Source organism: Ammospiza caudacuta, chromosome 3 (genome assembly GCF_027887145.1).
Source record: "Ammospiza caudacuta isolate bAmmCau1 chromosome 3, bAmmCau1.pri, whole genome shotgun sequence".
Classification (NCBI taxonomy): domain Eukaryota; kingdom Metazoa; phylum Chordata; class Aves; order Passeriformes; family Passerellidae; genus Ammospiza; species Ammospiza caudacuta.
Window position 1 is genome coordinate 40,816,557 of NC_080595.1, and position 20,269 is coordinate 40,836,825.

The 20,269-nt window shown below is 36.4% G+C and overlaps 1 protein-coding gene across 1 annotated transcript in view; it reads right to left on the reverse strand.

Moving 5' to 3' along the window:
• PRKN (parkin RBR E3 ubiquitin protein ligase) overlaps positions 1-20,269 on the reverse strand; it is a 554,180-nt gene that overhangs the window by 248,893 nt on the left and 285,018 nt on the right. Inside the window, exon 7 of the mRNA XM_058801467.1 lies at positions 18,383-18,519. Within this exon, the coding sequence (XP_058657450.1) occupies positions 18,383-18,519 (137 nt within the window). The remainder of the gene's footprint in view (positions 1-18,382; positions 18,520-20,269) is intronic.

Sequence of the window (20,269 nt, forward strand, 5' to 3'; positions counted from 1 at the left end):
GAATTGACAAGATCTGAATGTGCACAGGAAGGATGCCAAGCAGTGAGACCAAGGGACTCCAGGATGTGTGTAAATTGGCATGATGGCATGACTTGTAAGATGATCTACTCAGTGCTGGGTATAGCAGCACACATGCCTTTGAGTTTTCCACTAAGTAACTCTGACTATAAAGTATATTAAAAAAGCCAAGTAAGGTAAAATTTGTTAAAGTGCACCAAAATCCTGTAGAGTGATCAGATGTGAGCAAGCAATAAAGTAACAGAATTAAATAAGTTTTCAATTTATGCTCTTAAGTCTTTAGGTCTGATATTACATCTAATGTTTAAATGCAAGTTTGAAAGTATTTTCAGAAGAAAGCAGAAGTACATTTAACTAATATTTCACTGATGGTCTATGCTGTTGACCTGAAACAAATGGGTATACATAACCAAAATATGCCAGAATCATTTTTGCCAGCATTTTTTGAAATCAGTATGTCTTTCACAATGGACAACTCTTTCAGGACTTCATATCTCATCGATGCTTCTATCTATCACTAATGTTTTTTCTCCCAGCTAGACCCTTATTTAGAGGTGTCCTACTTCACAACTAAACCAGACATCCAAATTTCTAACAGATTTTTTTGCCCCTGAACCTATGTTAAAGAGTCATAATACGTGTTGTAAGCCTTAGGTCCATTCTGGGCACTGTAGCACCATATACATCAGGATCTGTTACATATGTATGCTATTTTCCCCTAGGGCAGACATCCAAGGTAACGAAAGTCCTTTCCCAGCCACCAAGGATTTTATAAGCATTATCAGTAATGCAGCTGATTGCACTATTTGCAGAGAATATTCACCCATTTACAGAGAAGAAATAGACAGATGCCATGCTGACCGCTTCAGAGAGCAGGAAAGGACTATTAGAAATGGGGGTTCTAATAGAGCTATCGTGTCCCATTTCACTCCTAATAACTGCGATGTCTTCGTGTCCTTCAGCAGGGTTTCCAAGATGCTAACCACTCAGAGCTTAATAGGCATATAGATTCTCACTAGCCAGCAAAATTAGATGACAGAATAATTTTCTACCAACTTTTTCTTGTGCTTATACTTATCTCAATGTAATTCCCACAATATCTAATGGCATTGCAGTTTTGCTTCTGTTTTTCACAGATGTTTAGTGACTCATCCAGTCATCTTAAAGTCTTGCAACCCTATGCTCCCTTTGCATATTTAATATTGTTCTCACCAAATCTCTGTATTTTAAAATGTTTTCTACAGTCTTATAAATTGCATCTCTTTTTCCTCCCCTTAGAATTTCCTTTTACTGCCTTTTTAATTTCTTGTGGAGATTCAAGCTTACAATAGTAAGAACCAATAAGCTTTCCCTTGAGCTAGAAAAAGAAATCCTTGCTTTATATTAAATGCATAGCTTGTAAGTAAAGCAGGCACACATGTGAAGAAGCCATGAGCACTTCTGTCAAGTATAATTTATTCCCTAAATATAGTTTAAGGGCACAGAAGAAGTGTCATTAAGAAGAGATAAGATGAAAAGAAGAAAAGCAAATGGCCAAATAGTGCAGAAGAAAAGGTGAATCAATAGGGTGTGCAAAATTGGCAGCCGTGGGGTAAAACTAAAGAGGTGGCTTGAGAAAACAGCCAAAGGCAAGAGGCAATCATAGCAAAACAACAGCTGTCTGAAAGCTCCTTTCATTTCTCCAGAGAGCATACATTGGCTTGAACATCTCTCCAGTCTTAACCATGAAGACCAAAAAGTGGAGAGAACGAAAGCATCAGCTACACAGAAACTTTTCCCAGACTGAATCACACTGAATCAAATGGTTGCGACCCTCTGAAGAGTATGGAAGAAGGTGACACTGCCAATTCCATGCCTTCTTCCTGCAGCCAACAGTCTCTTTTTGCCTTCTGCAGCTGTTTCTACTGGTTGGAGTCCACTTCCATCATTTCTTTATATTTGCTTATTTATCTTAATATTTATTCTCACCTTCATTTCTCTTCCTATACCTACATGAGTTTTACATTACATTGTACCACAGTATGGTGAAACCCCAAGGTTTTGGGGTTGAGTATTTTTACATTTGTTTGTTAGTTGCTTTTTGTTTTTTTAAAAATAAAATGTGTAGTGAGTTAAAACAAAACAACGGGAAAAAAAAAAGAACAGAATATTTCAGGACGGGAAAGAATGTAAGAATAAGACAAAAACCTTTTGAAAAATAGAGGCAGAAACTCTTACCACAACTGACCCCTTCAAAGTAGGCATGCTTAACATTATGATGTAAAATGTTTATAGTTTCTTAATAGACAGTGGTTCCGCTCTTCTAACATAACACAAAGAATCATATCCAAATTACTTCACTGGAAGTTGTGAAGAAACACTTTAAAGGAAAATATTACTTCATGAAATGAAATAGTAAAAAAAATATGACAATTTCTGAGATTTTTGACTTCTAACCCAAAAGCTATACTTTTCTATCTATAATTATGTGCATGTGAATATGTACACATATGTATTCTGCTTGAATATACATGCATACTAGTCCCTCACATATACAAATATCTGTTTATATAAAATGCATAACATGAGTTTGTAATGGATAAATAAACAGTGGCAAAACCATGAGGGAGATATGCAAGCCATCTTGAGTAATATAAAGTAATATAAAATGGCATCATTCATCCTGTACTCTATATATATTTTACAAATATATTCCTATAAAAATGTTAAAAAGAGTTTTACAAATTTTATTAGCATTATTTGTCATATCCATCTGCCTGTAGAAACAGGGTCCTTTAGTACTAAGATTCCAACTGTAGAGGGCCCTGAGGGAGAGGAGTAGTATAATATTTTTTTAAAACCTTTCAAATTATGCAAAGAAGATTTCCAACATATAAAAAGTGTCATATGCTTAAAGTCTGCTGTGAGCTAAAAGCATGTGGCAATGGAAATCAAGGATTCTTCCCTTAGAGCACAGAGTTTCCATTTTCATTCCTTAGATTTGCAAGATATCTCTAATAGGCACCAGTGCTGAACTGTGCCCAGACCTGCCCTTCAACAAACCTAACTTTTAACAGTGCTTGTGCACATTCTGAGAAGACAAAATGAGAAAAACTAAAAAAAAAAAATTCTCTTTTAAGTTGTACTAAAAAAATGGCACAACTTGATATTGTTTAGAGGTCTGGGGTGTAAATTCACTCCACTTCAGTCCCTCTGGGACAAGAGCAGGGGAGTTGATTAAAGTGGCTACAGATGAACACAACTTGTAAATGAGCACATGAATGCATAATATTTTACACAATGTGACACACAAATCCACTAAGTGACTTTTCCAGGAGCCAGGCTGGCGGAGCAGGCACACAAGGGAAACTGCACGCAGTGGTATTTGGGAGAAGCCCCACAGGAAGCATATAGCACAAGCTGAGTTTAATTTGCCCTCTCACATATAGGCCACCAATACCTCTTATACATAACACTAACAAAAGCCAGAGTTTTATTTTGTACACATGGAAACAGAAGCAAGTGTTTTGGCAATACATTTTGCAACTCCGGCTCTGAAAAAATGAGTTAAGGCTGTTAGAGAAGGGCAGTTTCTGAGTGATGATTGTCTCAAATAACCTGGAAAATCTCATTTCTCCATGGGCAAGGAAAAAACCATTCTAAGCCTAAACCCAAAGTTACTTTTCTCTAGCTGCTTAGAAGAAATAGTGGACTTCTAAAATAAGGGGAAAGCCTCATGTGGCAGAATTTAAGAATATACAACATGTGCTTAACAGAATTGTCTTTCAATAATATGTGTTTAAACATGAATAATGATGGTAATAATTCACCCTTAAAAAGCAATCAGTTTGATTGTAATAATACTTTACTTTCAGCAGTGATAATTTTATTTCATATAGATATTCAATATCAGTAGGGTGGCTAGATTTGAACTACCATGTAAAGCCATTCACTAGCAGATTGAAAAATTCAGAAAAGTTCTCTGATTTATATTGAAAAAAAGGCCAGAAAAATATTTAGTCAATATAGTCAAATTTACTGATAAAGCTAAATAATATATGTCCCTTAATGAAAAATATAAAAAAAGTTAATGCAAAGCTAAATAAAGATGTACTTGTGCATTTGAATGGCACTATCCTCCCAATATAAAATTTTTATCACAATGAAGTTAAGATGGCATTAAGTGAAAGCAAAATACAGATATTTGCACATATATCAAACTTGATAAATAAGGATCAGAAATTATCGATGTATATCTAGAGTAATTTTAGTTACTTTTATAAGTACTTGAAGCAAGTTAAGTCAGGACTACCCTTTGCAGGTACAAATCATTGCATTACATTTTGCTTAGATTTGCCAAATTTCTGGGCGTAAGTCTATGTCTACACGCTGCCAGTTCAGCAGTTTGTAAGTGGGAGGCTGAAGCAAGCCAAGATTTCAGTGATATCTCTTCCAAATTTTTCTGGTGGATTAGCAACCATTTTCTGGCTGCAAACAATACCATACTGTATGTGTCATATTGTTAGTACTATGCCTTAATTTCAGATGGAAAAGTGCCTCTCAAAATAGAGCAGAGGGTGAATTAAAAACAACGTCATCATACCAGAACTGTGAGAAGCTAGAAAAGACAGAGGACTATATTTTCAGGTTCCTTGGATATATCACAGCATATGGTCTAGAGAACATTTTATATTTAAAACCTCTCCAAAATACTGAATTGTCATTCATAAGAAGACTCTTCTGTACTTTTGAATTCTGAGAACTAGAATTTAATCTCATTTTGTCTTTATTGTTGGCATAAATCCACATTTTCCAGTAGTAGCTAAGGTAAGAAATTTATCTAAGAAGTATCCTTTGTTTTCTGATCTCTATTGAAATTGCCAGGAAGCTTCCTACACACAACCCCCAACATTTTGAACTTGGGGGAATTGTGTTACTGGGAAGAATTGATTGTACAGAATTTCCATGTTTTAATTAAAACCAGTTTTCCCCATTCAGGATACTTTTTAATTTCAAGATTCAAATTACTACCTTTTTAACCCTGGGGAAGAAGGATTTTAAACCATGAGTATTTTAGTTTTTATTTTCAAACACCAAAATCTACCCCAAGCTCACATAAGTTTTACTGGAAGCCATTCATCATAACCCTGCCATTTTAAAAATATGCAACTCAGGTAATTGTAGGATAATAAGTTATACTTTAGAACACTGTTCTAAAAGGACTATACAGATTTCTAGTACAAACAAGCTCTCTCAACTGCAACTTAATGTTACTTTAAAATATTTAACCTATGAGATAATATGAATTACACAGTACTTTTAATTACCATGCAAAGCAGTAATAATCTTTGAGAAAAATCTTGGTCACACACCAGTCCTGATTTCTGGAATACCAAAACTGAAATATAAACCTCTTTCTTTTCCACGTAAATCACTCCAATTATCCTACTTTCTTCTCAATCTGTACAAACTGATTATCAACTGATTTTGGCTGCTTTGTGAGAGCTACACACCCATAGCAGCCACATGAGGATCATGCTAAAGTTAGGAAGCTCTCCCAGTGCAACAGGAGCAAAGGCTATCCTGAATTTCATTGCCATAGTCTGTCTGTTGAATGACATCACTTACACAACTCTTTTGGCACCTAGAGAACAAACCCAGCACAGAGGTATCCCATTCTAAAGGAATACTTTTCCCTCACCAACTTTTAGTTTATGTCCAGGCTCCAGTAAGTTTAAAACAAAAGCACAGGTTAAACCAGCTCTAAGATTGGACCTTGCTATCTGCACTAAATCCCAATGTTGCACTGCTTCAGTCTGTAATCAAAGAGTGAAACATCAATCCACTGTGTTATACATTTTTTAGTTCTACAAATGCTGTAAATGCCTACTATTTTGTAAACAAAATTAGAATAATACATGAACTGGAGGTTGTTTTCTTGAAAGAGTTTTAAATGTCAAATCTTTTATAGAGTGCTGCTTAACTGGGACATAGTATAAAAGCAGTGTAATGAAAGAGGGAAAACACTTTCATGAGCTCCATCCAGTACATAAAATTCACTATTATGCTTTCTGAACATTTGGATAGTCCTACAATGCATGAGGGGTTGAAATTACTTTTGAATACAATGTTTTGAAATAAAGTGTTTTTTAGGTGAGGATGTATTTCCATATATGCTATAAAAATACAAGGAAAATTGGTTGACTTAGAAATAATAAACCAGTTCACTGAATCAGTCCATCTTGATGACACTGATGCTATCCAGCAATGAGGTTGATATATGAAAATTTCTTTATCCAGAAAAGTATTCAGGTTCATGCATAAACATAAGCAGTTCAATATGAACCAACCAGGTTAAGCATGGACTAATTATGCATGTTCCTGTGCAGCAGAGCAATATTCCTTTCATTGGTGATGGACCTAATATAATAAACAGAAACAACAGAATTTTATGAAAGGAGAGAAACAAAGGAGTGAGCTGCAGGTTACCTGCAATAAGAGAAATTAGTAAAAGATGTGTTAGTTGGAAGTTACCCTGGAATGAAATACAATGGGTACAGAATGGGTTAAAAACTCTCTTATAGAATTTCTTGCTCTTATTTATTGTGGAAGATATCAAACTAAGGAGAAGAGCTTTGGCCCTTTAGAGGAAGTGTTCAATTATAGGCAAAATGTGACTGTTCTGTCCTGGGATTTTGATGATTCTGTGATGGGAAAAGGATTTAATGTAACAACCCCATAAATCCTGATGAAGTCAGGAGCAGACACGGAGGCCATGAGCAAAGCAATACACTTTGTTTTTTAATTGAAAAATATTTGCCATTTTTCTTGATAAAGAAAATATTCTAAATGCTGACAGGATGTTGCATATTTAGCAACACACATTACAAAGTATTTCCTTTGTAAGAAAATGCAATGTCAAGAAATTGATTTTTCGAATAATTCCTCTTGGCTATATTTTTTTCTATGAAAATTCTACTTATCAAGTAAGGTAAATATATAATTTGTAAATACTTCTGCCTTGATGTATTCTCTGCCAAAAATGACTTCTAAAATTTTAGAAAAATAAAAACTAATTTCTCAAGTGGACTTCCATAGCACCTAAAAATGCACAGTAAATGCAGAGTCACCCGATGTAAATTCAGGACATTGTTAATGATAGTCTATGGAAACTAGTCTATAAATTCTTGATTAAGGAAAAACCTAGAGTAAAAGACACAAATTGAGAGTGGGAAGAATGTATTCTAGTAGAATAATAACTCCCTGTGGACTGGCATGCACACTGAACAAAATTACTTATTTTAATTCTGACATATATTAGACATTCAGTTCTCTTGCTAGTAACTAGTTATGGCCAAAGTATGCAATTCATTATTCATACCATCATAAGAGAAAACCATCACGTCCACTGCAAGGATGCTATGGAATTTCAGACTTGAAATGTGCCCTAGCTTTTAATAACTGCTGACTAGATTTAGCTTGATTCATTAGTGGCCTCAAAACTCCCTATTCAGACAGTATGCCACATAGAAATATGGCTGCTTGCACTTTACTGCTCATCTTTCTATTGAGAATACTAAGAAGATGGCTGTTTTAAAGCCGAATAAAGTTTGAAGCCTTTGTAGAAATACCCGAACACTGGATACGAAATTTAAAATAACCCCACCCCACTGCATTAATAACATTTTTACATTGTCTTGGTTTGGTATTTTGAGATGGTGGGGTGTCGATTTTTTTAAAAATACATTTTCAAGCATATCAGACCTGCACAAAAAATCAAAAAATTCACACTCCATACCCCAGAGGCTAGAATTACTTCCTTCTCAAATAAATAATTAGGCAGATTTACAAAATGCACATTATTTTCCCAAGTGAATGGAAGGGCTCCAAGCGATTAAATACATAATTAGGTTGTTTTTCTAAAATGCTTATTATTTACCTGAGAGTCTCAATGCAGACTCCTGGTAAATACTGTCTCCCTGCTAGCAGTTATTACCCAAAACACCTCCTTAATTTCCAGCCTTCCTCCAGCAGTGATATCAACAGCGGATGTTACTCAAGGACATGGATCATGAAAAGCAAAATCTGGCTTTGCCAGGAAGCCCATTTAACTGACAAGCTGAGCTTCCTTCATACCTGGCATTGTACTCTTTCATTTTCCACACACAGTAGAAGACAAACAAAAGCACATTTTAGTAGTTTAGTTCATGTTTTAGCTGGACAGAAATTCGGCTGAAGGCTGTGCCTATGTGTGCTTATGTGCTTGCAAGGCTACAGACAAAAAAAGAGGGAAAAAAAGCCCCAAGTTCTTACTAGCTGTTTTCTACCTGGTAAGGATAACGAAGGGAGCGTGGTTTTAATAACCAAGCCTTTGAGCCTCACCCTCCATTTGACACAAGGTTCTCTTTCCCAAGCAGCTGTCTTGGGCCAGGTTATCAGAGCCCACCAGCCTTCACGTCCAACGACTCCCATTGCCTCTCTCCAGGGGACACACAAGCCACAGTGCCAGGCATTCAACACATGAATGTGAATATTCCTGCTAGCTAGGTGGGAAAGAAAAAGGTCAGGGAATAAGACCTAGCTGGTTCTCCTATGCAGCTGAGGGACAATACCAAACTCTCTTTTTCTAGTGATCACAGACAAAAAACTGACCCTCAGAAGTGACCCCTTTTCATTACTCCACCTCCAGAGTCAGTTTTCCTTATGCTTTCATCTGCCCAGAGGCCTCACTGCTTTGTGGTCCTTACAGAAGAGATCAAGAGTGACTGGAATCTCAATCAGAACAAAAGAAGGCAGGAGATGGAAGGCATGACAAGGTGATGGAGAGAAAAGAAAGACAAAATGAGAATGAAGAGCAAGAGAAAAATGTGGAAAAGAATCCGAGAGCATGCTAGCAATATTTAGGGATCAGCAAATAAGGCAACAGAGATGGCCAGACAACAATGGGAATGGCAGTGAAGGACAGAATAGTAAATATATTCTACTTCCCAGAAACCAAGAAATAAATAAATCATGAAAAGAAATAATGTAGAATCAAGAGAGGCATATTCTTAGGCAAAACTAAAGAAAGGGAACAAACAGAGGAAAAAATCAGAATAACTAAGCAGGAGAATTTTAAGGGGCAGACCTTTGCAATTCCCAGTTGTGTCATTTGTCTGGTTTTAACACCTTCAGCTAAGCTATTTATGTTTTACACATAGCTATACACATATGTTTTATACAGTTATATATGAATTCACAGTCACAACCAAATATCTTAAATGGAGGTGAGGACTTCTTCAGATTTCCAGTTTGGTATTAATACAGTAAAAAAAATGGATATTTTGGTTATTTCTATAAAAGCCTAATAGTAAAAGCATTCCCAAAGCACCGGTATCTCCTGCAGAGTTAGCCACAAAGCTGAAGGTGGAGTAGCTGAGGTGTGCACCAAGTGGCAAGAGCTGCACACTTTGCCAGGCCATTGCTTTTATAGCAGTACCTCATTTTTTATGAGGTTTAAAAAGAGACATCTAGGGCAAAGGGTAACAGAGAAGAGAAGCAAACAGGTACTGACTGACAGGCAGGTAGTGTGCTTGCAGTCACCCACCAGGACGCTGACAGATGGTCTCAGTTCCAAATATGACTATCTCCTAACATTCTGATCTCTGTGACAAACAAGTAAATTATAGGATGCATCTTCAGTCTAGGCCTGCTCAAGGCACTTAAGGATGAGCATTCCACACATTATGTAATCTTATGAATGTGATTGTATTACATCTTATTATTTACTGTTGAAATTTATCCATGAGCATTTGCAGTGAACAAGGTACGCAAAGTTATTAACAGGAAAAGTGTGAATATTCAAACTTAAATTGCTAGTGAAGGACACGACTAGCAAGGGTCCATCAAGTTCCACTTCCACAGGTGTTTCAGAAATGGGAAAGTCTTGTAAGAATTTCATTCACCCTTATTTAAACAATGTATAAGTATGTATTTCATTGTCATTCTCAAATGTTATCTCATGTCCTTTTATTCTTGCCTTGGCTATGAATCAGACTGAATGGTCTGTCCTTTCTTAGAACGTGTCCCTGATTCTGTCCAGCTGTGCTCAACTGAATCACCATTCTCTGCAAACTCCAGTGTTAGTTTTATTACAGATATGTTTATGTTTTTAAAAATGCAGAAAATACAGGGACATTAAATTGTTCTGGCAAATCTTATTGTCCTATTAGTTTCACTGAAATAATGAGACTACATTAGTTTTAAAATGGGAAAATTAAACATAAAAATTTTTAACTAGCCCAAATTTATCAGGCATCAAAGCAAAAAAGCTAACTGCAAGCATCCTAATAATTCATTTGTAAGAGCATATTAAAACTTCCCATTGGATTAAGCAAAATATTTTCTATCTTAAAGAATCTAGAATTATTTCCAAATAAGACTACTCTGTTATCATATGATGTCAAGTTTCTATAAGCAACGGATAACTATAGTTAATAATTTCCATGCTCATAAGAAGGGAAGGAAACAAGGTTACCAAATGACACTAGGTGACATGATGGCTTTTTTAATGTGAAAAAGGATTCCCCATGGGCCAGAATGAGAATATTGTTATTGCATGCAGACCTTTCATTCACCAACAATTCCATTCACCATTATATTGTACTGTATTTGACTCAGATATACAACCAAAACCTCTTTCCTCAATTACACACCTTTTCTCCTTTCCCCTATTTATTTGTTGACTTGAAATATATTTCTGGGGATATAGAGTTTATTGAGAAGCAGTTTGAACAATGTTACTTTCTATAGCCCTCACTTGCATCTACATTGTGCAATCATTTCACACATCTGCTGTATGAAGAACAAATCTGATTTAAGAGTTTTAATAAGACCTTGCATCAATAAATTATAACAGATTGGTGATTAGTAGTATTATTTATATGCAATATTTTTGTATCTCTTATAATGCTGATGTCTGCTTCACAGGGATTAATTATTTTCATAATTTTGTCTAAGTAGTAATATAGAAAATGTCAAAAAGAAAATTAGATTTTCACTTCCCAGACACAGAAATTTAATTAAAGCCAACTCCTTGTTGAAGGGGAACGTCCTTAGCTGGTTCTGTGATATGGCAGCAGCTCTACATGCTGCCATGTGGGAGACCAAGGCTCAGAAAGTGACTCAGGGAATATTAATCACTAAGCTTTGGAGACTAAACACATGCTGCATGTGCCACAGTTGGTCCCAGCAGGTTATTTATGGAGTATATAGGTTAGCAGACAGCAATGATTTCTTATAAAGGCTGCTGCTTGCACAGCCCACCTCAGGGATAGCATTATACTGAAAGAAACTCTCTGCTTGCATAAAAACTGATCCATTAGGAAATCTCTAATTATCCAAACATGAAAGGTCAGCTTCCCTCATGCTGCATGAGTGTAAGATAAAGACCTCAACAAATTCTGGCTGTAAAAACCAACATCTTCTTCAGTCTCTTGGACATTTTAGGACTACTGTCCTAAACTACTGTCATGGAAAGATAAATTCTCAGATTTATGAGAGAAACTGGAGGCATTATTTACACATTTTACCTACCCTCACCCTTTAGATCTTTCTTGTTTCATGCCTTGAATAGTCACCAACACTTCTCCTTTATTCCCAGCCTCTTTGGTCTCTCAGTTCCTTCCCTTCATGACTCTTCTTTCCACTGTTCCGTATATTATTATTCCTTCCTTCTATTCATCTCAATTGTTCCCATTTCTCACCCAGACTTCCTCATGAACATTAACTGCCTATGGACTAGAATGGGAGTACTGAGCAAGGCCATTCAGGACTTGGAACACCATCCATGGACAACTCAGTGTAGTCCTGCTTGAAAATGCATCTGCAGCCATGAATGAAAACAAAACTTCCTTTTCCAGAACCTTACCCTTCTTTCTTAAAAAATATATTTTCCTGGAGAAAATAGGCATTAAGGAGGTACAGTCAAAATCATTGTACTTGCCAGAACAGCACCTACATCAGATGAATTAGAAAACATCCAAGAAGTTCGGTGTAAAGTTGATGACTAATAAAACTGTATGACTTGATTTTACTGTTCATGTATGTGATGATTTTTCTCAATCAGATGGCAACTTAAAAGTGACTTATCAACTAATCATTGTAAAGTAAACAAGTAGGGGCTGAAGTGCTTTCAGTCAGAACAAATATCTTTCATTTCCAAAGACAAAGTCACAGCTTTCACTGACTCCAGCTGAGACAAAAATTCACCTCTGTTTCAGCTGGACATAGAAATGGTGAAAGACAGATAGACCCCTCTGCACACACTCCTGCCACTGCTCCAGTATGTTTCTTTTATGTTGACACAGGCCAGCTCATTTCACAGGACAAGAAGTGTGCTTTGGAAGTTCATTTCTAGTTCCTTTTAAAGCCAATTAATTTCCATGCAAGATTTTTTCATTACCTCTTGTCCTTCATTATTGCTAACCAGATTAAGCCCATGTGCACTGTCATCTCTATGCAATTTACAAATGAAATGCATTGCAATAGAAGGACTAGTGAGAGATAAAGGAGAAAAACATCTATGGGTAAGAAATCTCATGCAGGATTTAATTATGGCCACTCGGATTTCTGTAAGTATCCCATTGTATGACTTCACTGTAGTTGTTCCAGAAAAGAATCCAATGCCTGCTTCAAATATACCATGGGATCAAGCTCTGCTTGTTTTGTAGATTTGAAGGCTGTTTAGATAAGAAGTTGGCAATCTGTAGCCACAGAAACAGCACAAAGACTTGAGGGAAAAAACCTCAGATGTCACTGCTTGAACTTCAGTCAACAGTGAAAATGGAAATGAAAGAGCCGCTGTGACTTCTAACTATGTCCTTTGGGCTAGTCTCATGAGCTTGTGCTAGTAAAGGAACACAAAAAAGCACTTGATACACCATTAGTTCATGTTTATTTTATGACCACAGTGAGAGGAGAATGCAGAAGACCATAAAAAACATTTTCAGGAAGCTACTTCAGGAAACTTCTGCAAATTCAATTAATCCTTGAGAATAAAAATTTGGTTTATCCATAGGTTTTTTGTTCCCTTCTCTGTCAAAGTCTGATTCTGTATGCTCAGATATTTCATACCAACAAGAAATTACAAAAAGTTGACTGCTGCCAAGAATTTACCAGCTCCTAAATATTAAACTTGAAGAGTACTTTGCATTAATTCCTAAATCCGCAAATGTGTGTGTTTTAATCCCTTTTATTTTATTCCTCTAATAATCACTCCCATTTCCCAAATTTTGTGATTTCCTAAGGTATCTCAAATATGTTTAAACAGTGTTATTGGAGAACACAGACTTCAGAAACTGCTGACATACTGAGGCTTCACAACAGGAAACTCTTATTCCTTGTACCTGTTCTTGTAACTGGCTCCCTTTAGGCCCCACCAAACTCTGTATGCTTCTACATTACATTCCTGAGAAGGTTCTGTTCCAGAACACTGACTTTCATTTAAACCCCCTTGCATAGCTGCACCTTCTGAAATTGCTTGGAGCTTTTGTCCATAACAGAAATGACTCAAACGCACTATTTGGGGTGGTCAAATCACAGCTTTCCTCCTCCCTTCTACTTGCAAACTTTGCTTAAGCTGTTCATTCTCCCCTTTTCTATAAGGGTACTAGGATTTTGAAAGATGATTCAGAGATTCATGACTGCATTGACATAGTGTTATTATACAAATAGCATGTAATGTGGATAAAAAATTTAATCTAACCCTAGAAGCTTTCCTTCAGTGGAACATGGTTCTTGAGGCAATTTATTATACTTTAAAGCTTTAGTCCTTTTTATTAGCAATTCCATACACAAATTGGGGTAATTCTCCATATTTATTTATATATCTGTGGTAAAATCAGATTACTTCCAGGTAAAATAGTGTTTTATAGTCATCAGGAGAACCGCATCTTTTAGCTGGATTCTTCTAAAATACATCATGCATATGATTACTCATAAGAAATAAAGTGATGCAAAGATGCTTTTGCAAAGTGCCTACAGCAGCACAAAACCTTGCCTTTTCTAGGTATCACCAACTTTTCTACTACCAAAGAACTGTGGAAGTCTATTTTACATTGGGGATCAAGATTCATAATGCTCTAATGCTATTTCAAAAGTGCAACTGTGTTCATAGGAAAAGAATGTGTTTAAAAGAGGTAATATATTGTATATTTGTATACAATTCCTTCTTTGAGGTAATGCTCGAAGATTCTTTGCCCTGCACAGTAACTAAATAACCATAAATGATCTTTCATGCATATGCAAATCCATCCCTCTAAGCACCTTATTAATTATTTCAAAGATACTTGGAGGTCACCACTCATGGAAATTTCTATGCATGAAGCCTCATTAATACAAGACACCACACAGAGAGATGGGATAGATTTTTGTTGCTATTTAACAAGGGCAGAGAGTATAATCTGTAACATTTACTTTTTTTTATTTTAATGACCAATGGAATTCAGCCAGCTCCTCTGCACTTCTGCAAGTGCTTGCTCTGAGCTGCTGCAGTGGGTTTGGGTGGTGGGCTGCTGCCACACTCCTGTGAACAGCTAATCCTATCAATGCACTGCTACTGTGTTCAGAGCTCTGCTCCTCCAGGCTGGCTCCTCTCAGCTGGAGCTCTGCTGCCTGGCACTCCATTAGCAGCTGAACACTAAGGAATTAATGTTCTTCTTCCAAAAATCACAGCAATGACACATTTTGTTTTGGAACAAAGTGAAGCTATGGCACTATTGAGGTGATATATCATAGCTCATCTGCTCAGATGATAGCTTTCTTTTGAAACCTTCTTATCTCCTGCTTAATTAGGCCGCATAACAGAAATCAAAGCAAAGCAAGGATATAACAACACAAAATACCTGAATGCAATGAAAAAAATTGCATCCTCTGGCACATGTGTGCCAGGAAGCAAGAAATTAAACCTACTTGAGGAGCCCGGTTTATCTGAAATCCCTAGATCCTTTCCAGCTCAAGTTATCATACACTTGTGATGATAACACTGATCTCGTTTGTCACAGTGACCCTTTGCTGTAGCAGCTGCTGTTTATTTTTATTCTGTTGTGTGTATGGTGCTTTCACCTCTAGGTTGATCCAATAAAAGATATAAAAAAACTTGCTATGTTGGTACATTCCCTTGATAAAAATCGGGAACAGTGAGTCAAATGTTAATGGAAACTGCAGGCTATGTTCATTATGTTATCTCTATTTTTGAAAAACACTAGAATGAACAGAACTAATTGGAAGCGCCAACTATTTAACTATGCTTAATTACAAAATCAAACCCTCCTGTAGAATTTGAGGGCAATGTGTGCACGTATGCCTTGAGGAAATGTGCCAGTTTTTAAGTAAATCTATTCTTACGTGAAAATGATCAAATAACATTTAAAAATCCAAACCTCAAACATCAAGACATCACAAACACTATTTCAGCATTAGTCTGTGGTGTTTAAAATACATGTTTAAATGCAGACTTTTTTGAGCTGTCTGTGCAGCCTGGTCAGCTACCATAACATAAATCTCATCAGAGTGAATATGACTTTGTTTTGTATTCCTTTTAGAAGAGGGCTCAAACAAACCTCTATCTTTTCAATAAAGCTCAGACCTAATGTTTATTTTTTTACTTTGAGTCATTCTCCATTAGATATAACATGTATTAAACCCACATTGCCAGAATAAGAAAGGTCTTGGCATGTCCTATGGTGTTCATTTCTGTCAAGGAGAATTAATTTGAGGGTTCATTGAGGTAATTAGAAAAAGCTGTGTCAAATAGTGCCTTATCATACCCATCTGTAAACACAAACTGCAAATTGTAGTTGCAAAATGAAAATTGTGAACTGTAGACTGCAAAAATGACATCTTATGCTATTCAGTAGAAATACCATGATAAGTGGAAGAGAAAATCATGTGACACTGCTCTGAAAGTTTCTTAAGTGAATTCATTGATGAGAGCTGCTGCATCCATAGCTGTGAAGGAGGCTAAAACCCCTTGGGTCTGAACAGCAGGAAGAGGTTGGCAATGCAGGCATGCCTCCTTCTCACAGGTGCGATGAAACAGTCTCATGACTTTCTCAAATAATAAAAAATACTCATTAGTTCCTAACTCAAGTATAACTTAATACTAGAGACAACCAAATGACCTGTATATCAGAAAGTTAGGTTCAGATAGCTGCAGAAATGAACCGTGAAGTTACAACAGCTCTGTTTAGATTCTTCATTCTGCAAAGTACCCCAAAAGAGAATAGTTACAAGTGCATATTTTTAAATGCAAAACTGCTAACATAACAGAGACAACTGACAGAGGTAGCAATCAATGAGAGAGAAAAAGTATTGCAATTACATTACTATTGCTACTGCTATTAGAACTGCTTTAAGGTTTAGTATTTTAAAAACAACTTTCCAGTTTGGGGAGTTCTGAAACTTTGAGATTAGCAATATTTTAGTCTTGCCATATATAACTATTATAACACTTAGAGTACAACACAGCTGAGGCTAGACTGGCAGCAATGGCTTCTTTCCCATTTCCTCAGCTGAACTCTATCTCACTTGAATAGCAGAAGTACACCATCCTTTGTGCATCCTCTACAGCATGCCTTTCTTAAGCCAAACCCATGCCTTCCTCTCCACTCCAAGGCTGAAATTCCAACCCTGAGCATCCCAGCATCACCTTTTTGTATTCTCCTCATCCCTACCCTGCTTCCACTGTTCAATTCCCATAATGTTCAACTTCAGCAAACAGAAAAGAGAAAAAGACTGCCTGACAACTGCCAGTCAGTGGTAAAAACTTCTGAAAACTTTTTAGTCTCTTCTCAGAGAAAAAGAACTTCTGGACTGAGCAACTGGAGTTGAAAATATATGGAAAAATCCTAATACAAGTTTAGTGCAGCATGACTAGCAACGGGTTTACAGAGAGAAGAGGCAGAAGGGTCATTAGTTTGACATATCAGCCTGCACTTTAGGAAGCTCTCTGACACCAGCCACAGCAGCAAGGAGGCCCACAAGCAAGGAGAAAGATGAGCTGCCTGCTGCACCACTGGCATAACTGATTAACCTATGGAGCTAACAGAAGAAAATGGAAGAAATCAATAAAACAGGGGAAAAAAGGAAGGATTCTACTCAAGCAGCTTATTAATTTGTGTGGGAGCAGCAAATGGATTGACTTCTGGAGAAGCAAGGAAGGAGGCTAAGAGTACAGATTGACCACACAGCACTATGCTAATGTAAAGGTCAAGGAAAGAACACTAGGTATAAAGTTCCTATTCAGTTTCTCATGACAAGTTTTCCTACAAAACATTAAAAATTATTTTGTGTAGGATGACATCAGTGTGTAAATGCAGTAGCTGTTTAGGGGGAAGTAAAATAAGACCTGGCAACACAGCACATAAATGGCAGTTCTAGTGAAATGTAAAGAACCATTGCTTGCTTGTTCTTGAAGCAATTAAAAATAAATAATTTATATATTTCTTACTAATGTACTTTCAATATTGTCAAGGCATGTTTCAGATTCAATAGATGCCACTCCACTAAGAACTTTTGTCAATTTTTCTCCCATCTAGTGGGGTTTTAAACTTATTTATCAGCCATTCAGGTAACCAGGCAAACCTATCTTCTATGCAGCTTCTAATATGGTGTAAAATTATTTTCATACCATGATACAGCACTTGAGACAAACATATATGCTCCCATTTTAATTTAACACCAAGAAAAAAGAATTCTCTGTATAGAATATACTTCTATACTTCTTCATAGCAACATTTTTGACAATTTTGTAGTCCACATGCCAGTGTAATTGAATCAATTCTCAAAACAAATCTTCTATATTATATTTAACTCTTTGTTCAGTTAAGTCAAGCCTTGTTTCCTACTCAAGTAAAACACGTAACTACATTTCATTCAAAGAGGTGATAATTAGCAATAATAACTTCACCAAAAGGAAGAGTATTTAAAATTCCTGTTGCAGTCCTTTTTCATTAGTGCTTGAAGACAGACCAAGAAAGTTAATAATTTACTTAATTTGAAATTGAAAATGTGGAGGTCAAGGTGTTTTGTTTTTTTTTTTTTTTTTTTAAACTGTAGTGTCATGCTATCATCTGCTTGCACTTCATTATTATAAAACACTAATGTGAAGAAAGTAAACATTTGATTTTAAAAGAAATGCCCTTTAAAATCCAGTTAATTCTCCAGTTCACATGCTTAGCAAAATCCACTTCAATATTCAAATATTTTCTCCAACAAATTAAACAACTCCTATGAACACAGTATAATTCCACTGATTTACACAAAACTAATAGGTGTTAAAAAAAATATTATCCTGAAATCAAAATTACATTAAAAACAGATTATAAAAACATCACCAGAAACATACCTACACAGGGGAGGGAATAGCCAATCTCTGGGTCATGGGTGAACTGGCGGTCATTCAGCATGGTCACACAGTACAGATGGAAGCAGTCCAGGCAAATGACATGGCGATGCACACATTGGAACACAAGCACAGGACTCCTGTCAAAGACAGAGCAGTGAGAGTGATGAACAAGGACTGGACTGAACTCCAAAGAAAGCTTCATTTCAAACTTCTAATTTAATAGTTATTTTCAATTCACAGCAAACAGGATTATTACATGCGTAAAAACAGATTTTACCCTGGCATATTGCAGCACTTTTCAAAAGATCGTTTCTAAAAGGAATCAGATATAAGGAAATGGAAGTAAAGTTTTACTGAAAGCTGAAACTTTACTGAAAACTGAAATCTAAACAAAGAAAAGTCCTTTAGAACAGATATCCTTTGTATGAGGTGAAGAAACATCATATATGGTAAAACATCAATGGTGAGAGGTAAGATAAAATAGGTATGTGACCATCTAGGAAAGCTAAAGATTTTGTGAAAACCACCGTGTGCCTTCAGCCTCTCAAGGCAGCCATTTGAACTCTGCAACCAATGCATTCTCTTAGTACTGATGAGTAAAGTAATTCAGCTTGTGGTGAGAGGTGTGTGATTCAATTTGGGAGTGAAACACCTAAACTTAAGTGCTGGGCATAAATATGGTAAGTGAGAAATTCCATGTGGTGAGAAATTCCTGCTACAGTCAATACACTAAGTGGAGGCTGGAGCTGATCAGCCTCAGGTACCTGCAGTAAGGTGAGCTGAGTCATCAATGTCTCCATTGCCTGTATGGGCTCAGCCTCCATGGACCATTCCAGGAGTGCAGGCACCCATCACACATGCAGAGACTGAATAAAGCTACCCAAGCCTGACAGAATGCTGCTTGTGGAGGTGCAGAGAGGAAACGCTTGAAATAAGTGAGGACAAAGAGTTTTACTCCTGAGCTGGTTTGCACTCAGAGAATATCCAGTGACAGTCACAGCAAGGAAAGCCAGAGAGCGAGTGGTTTCCAAAAGCCCGTCCAGGACCAGCACACTGAAGGTGAATGAAAAATTGAGTAACACAGAAAATATTACACACACGTGAAATGTGCCTTCACTGCAGGAACATACTGATCAAACCTAATGGTGTTGCTCTAACATAGGGTAACTTCTGCTAACTCCTGATGGATATAACACACCTGTCTGTTCCAAAGTAAAGTGTGCTATACATTGTTTCTTATCTTTCAGAGCTATTACCAACCTCAAGTCTCAACATGGCAAATAATAAAGAGAGATGTGCTAAATTGAACACAACAGTGAGATTCCCATCCAAATCTTGAATTACTTTACTCCTTTAATTTGCTTGTGAGTGAACACAGGAAGAAATTCACCCCAAATTTCAATGTTTTAGTTACTAGTAAGAAGTATAATTATTTTTAAAAATAAAAGTAGGAATTCTCACACATTTATGGTACTCCAGGAGACAAGTATTGAAATACAAAATGAAATACAGAAGGACTTGTGATAAAATCATGAGGGTTAGAAATACTGCTACATTTTCTCTAAAACCTGAGATGATGCTTTGAAAATCCCCTGAAACAGTAAAACACAAAGACTTCAGTGTAGGAACACAGCTTCAAAATGTAATCAGTAATTTCACATACTGTATACAAGCATTTAATCTTCCATGAAAATATGTTTTAGTATTGTACATACTATAGAATTCATGGCAGTGTGTTAGTACCTCCAAAAATATAATCTCTGTGTTTTAAGGATTTTCTTGAATAAAGCAGCTTAAAACTGAATTAAATAAAACCTCCCCACATTACTAATCCTTATTAGTTGCCCACTTGCTGTTCTGAATGTACCAAATAATAATTTTAAAAAA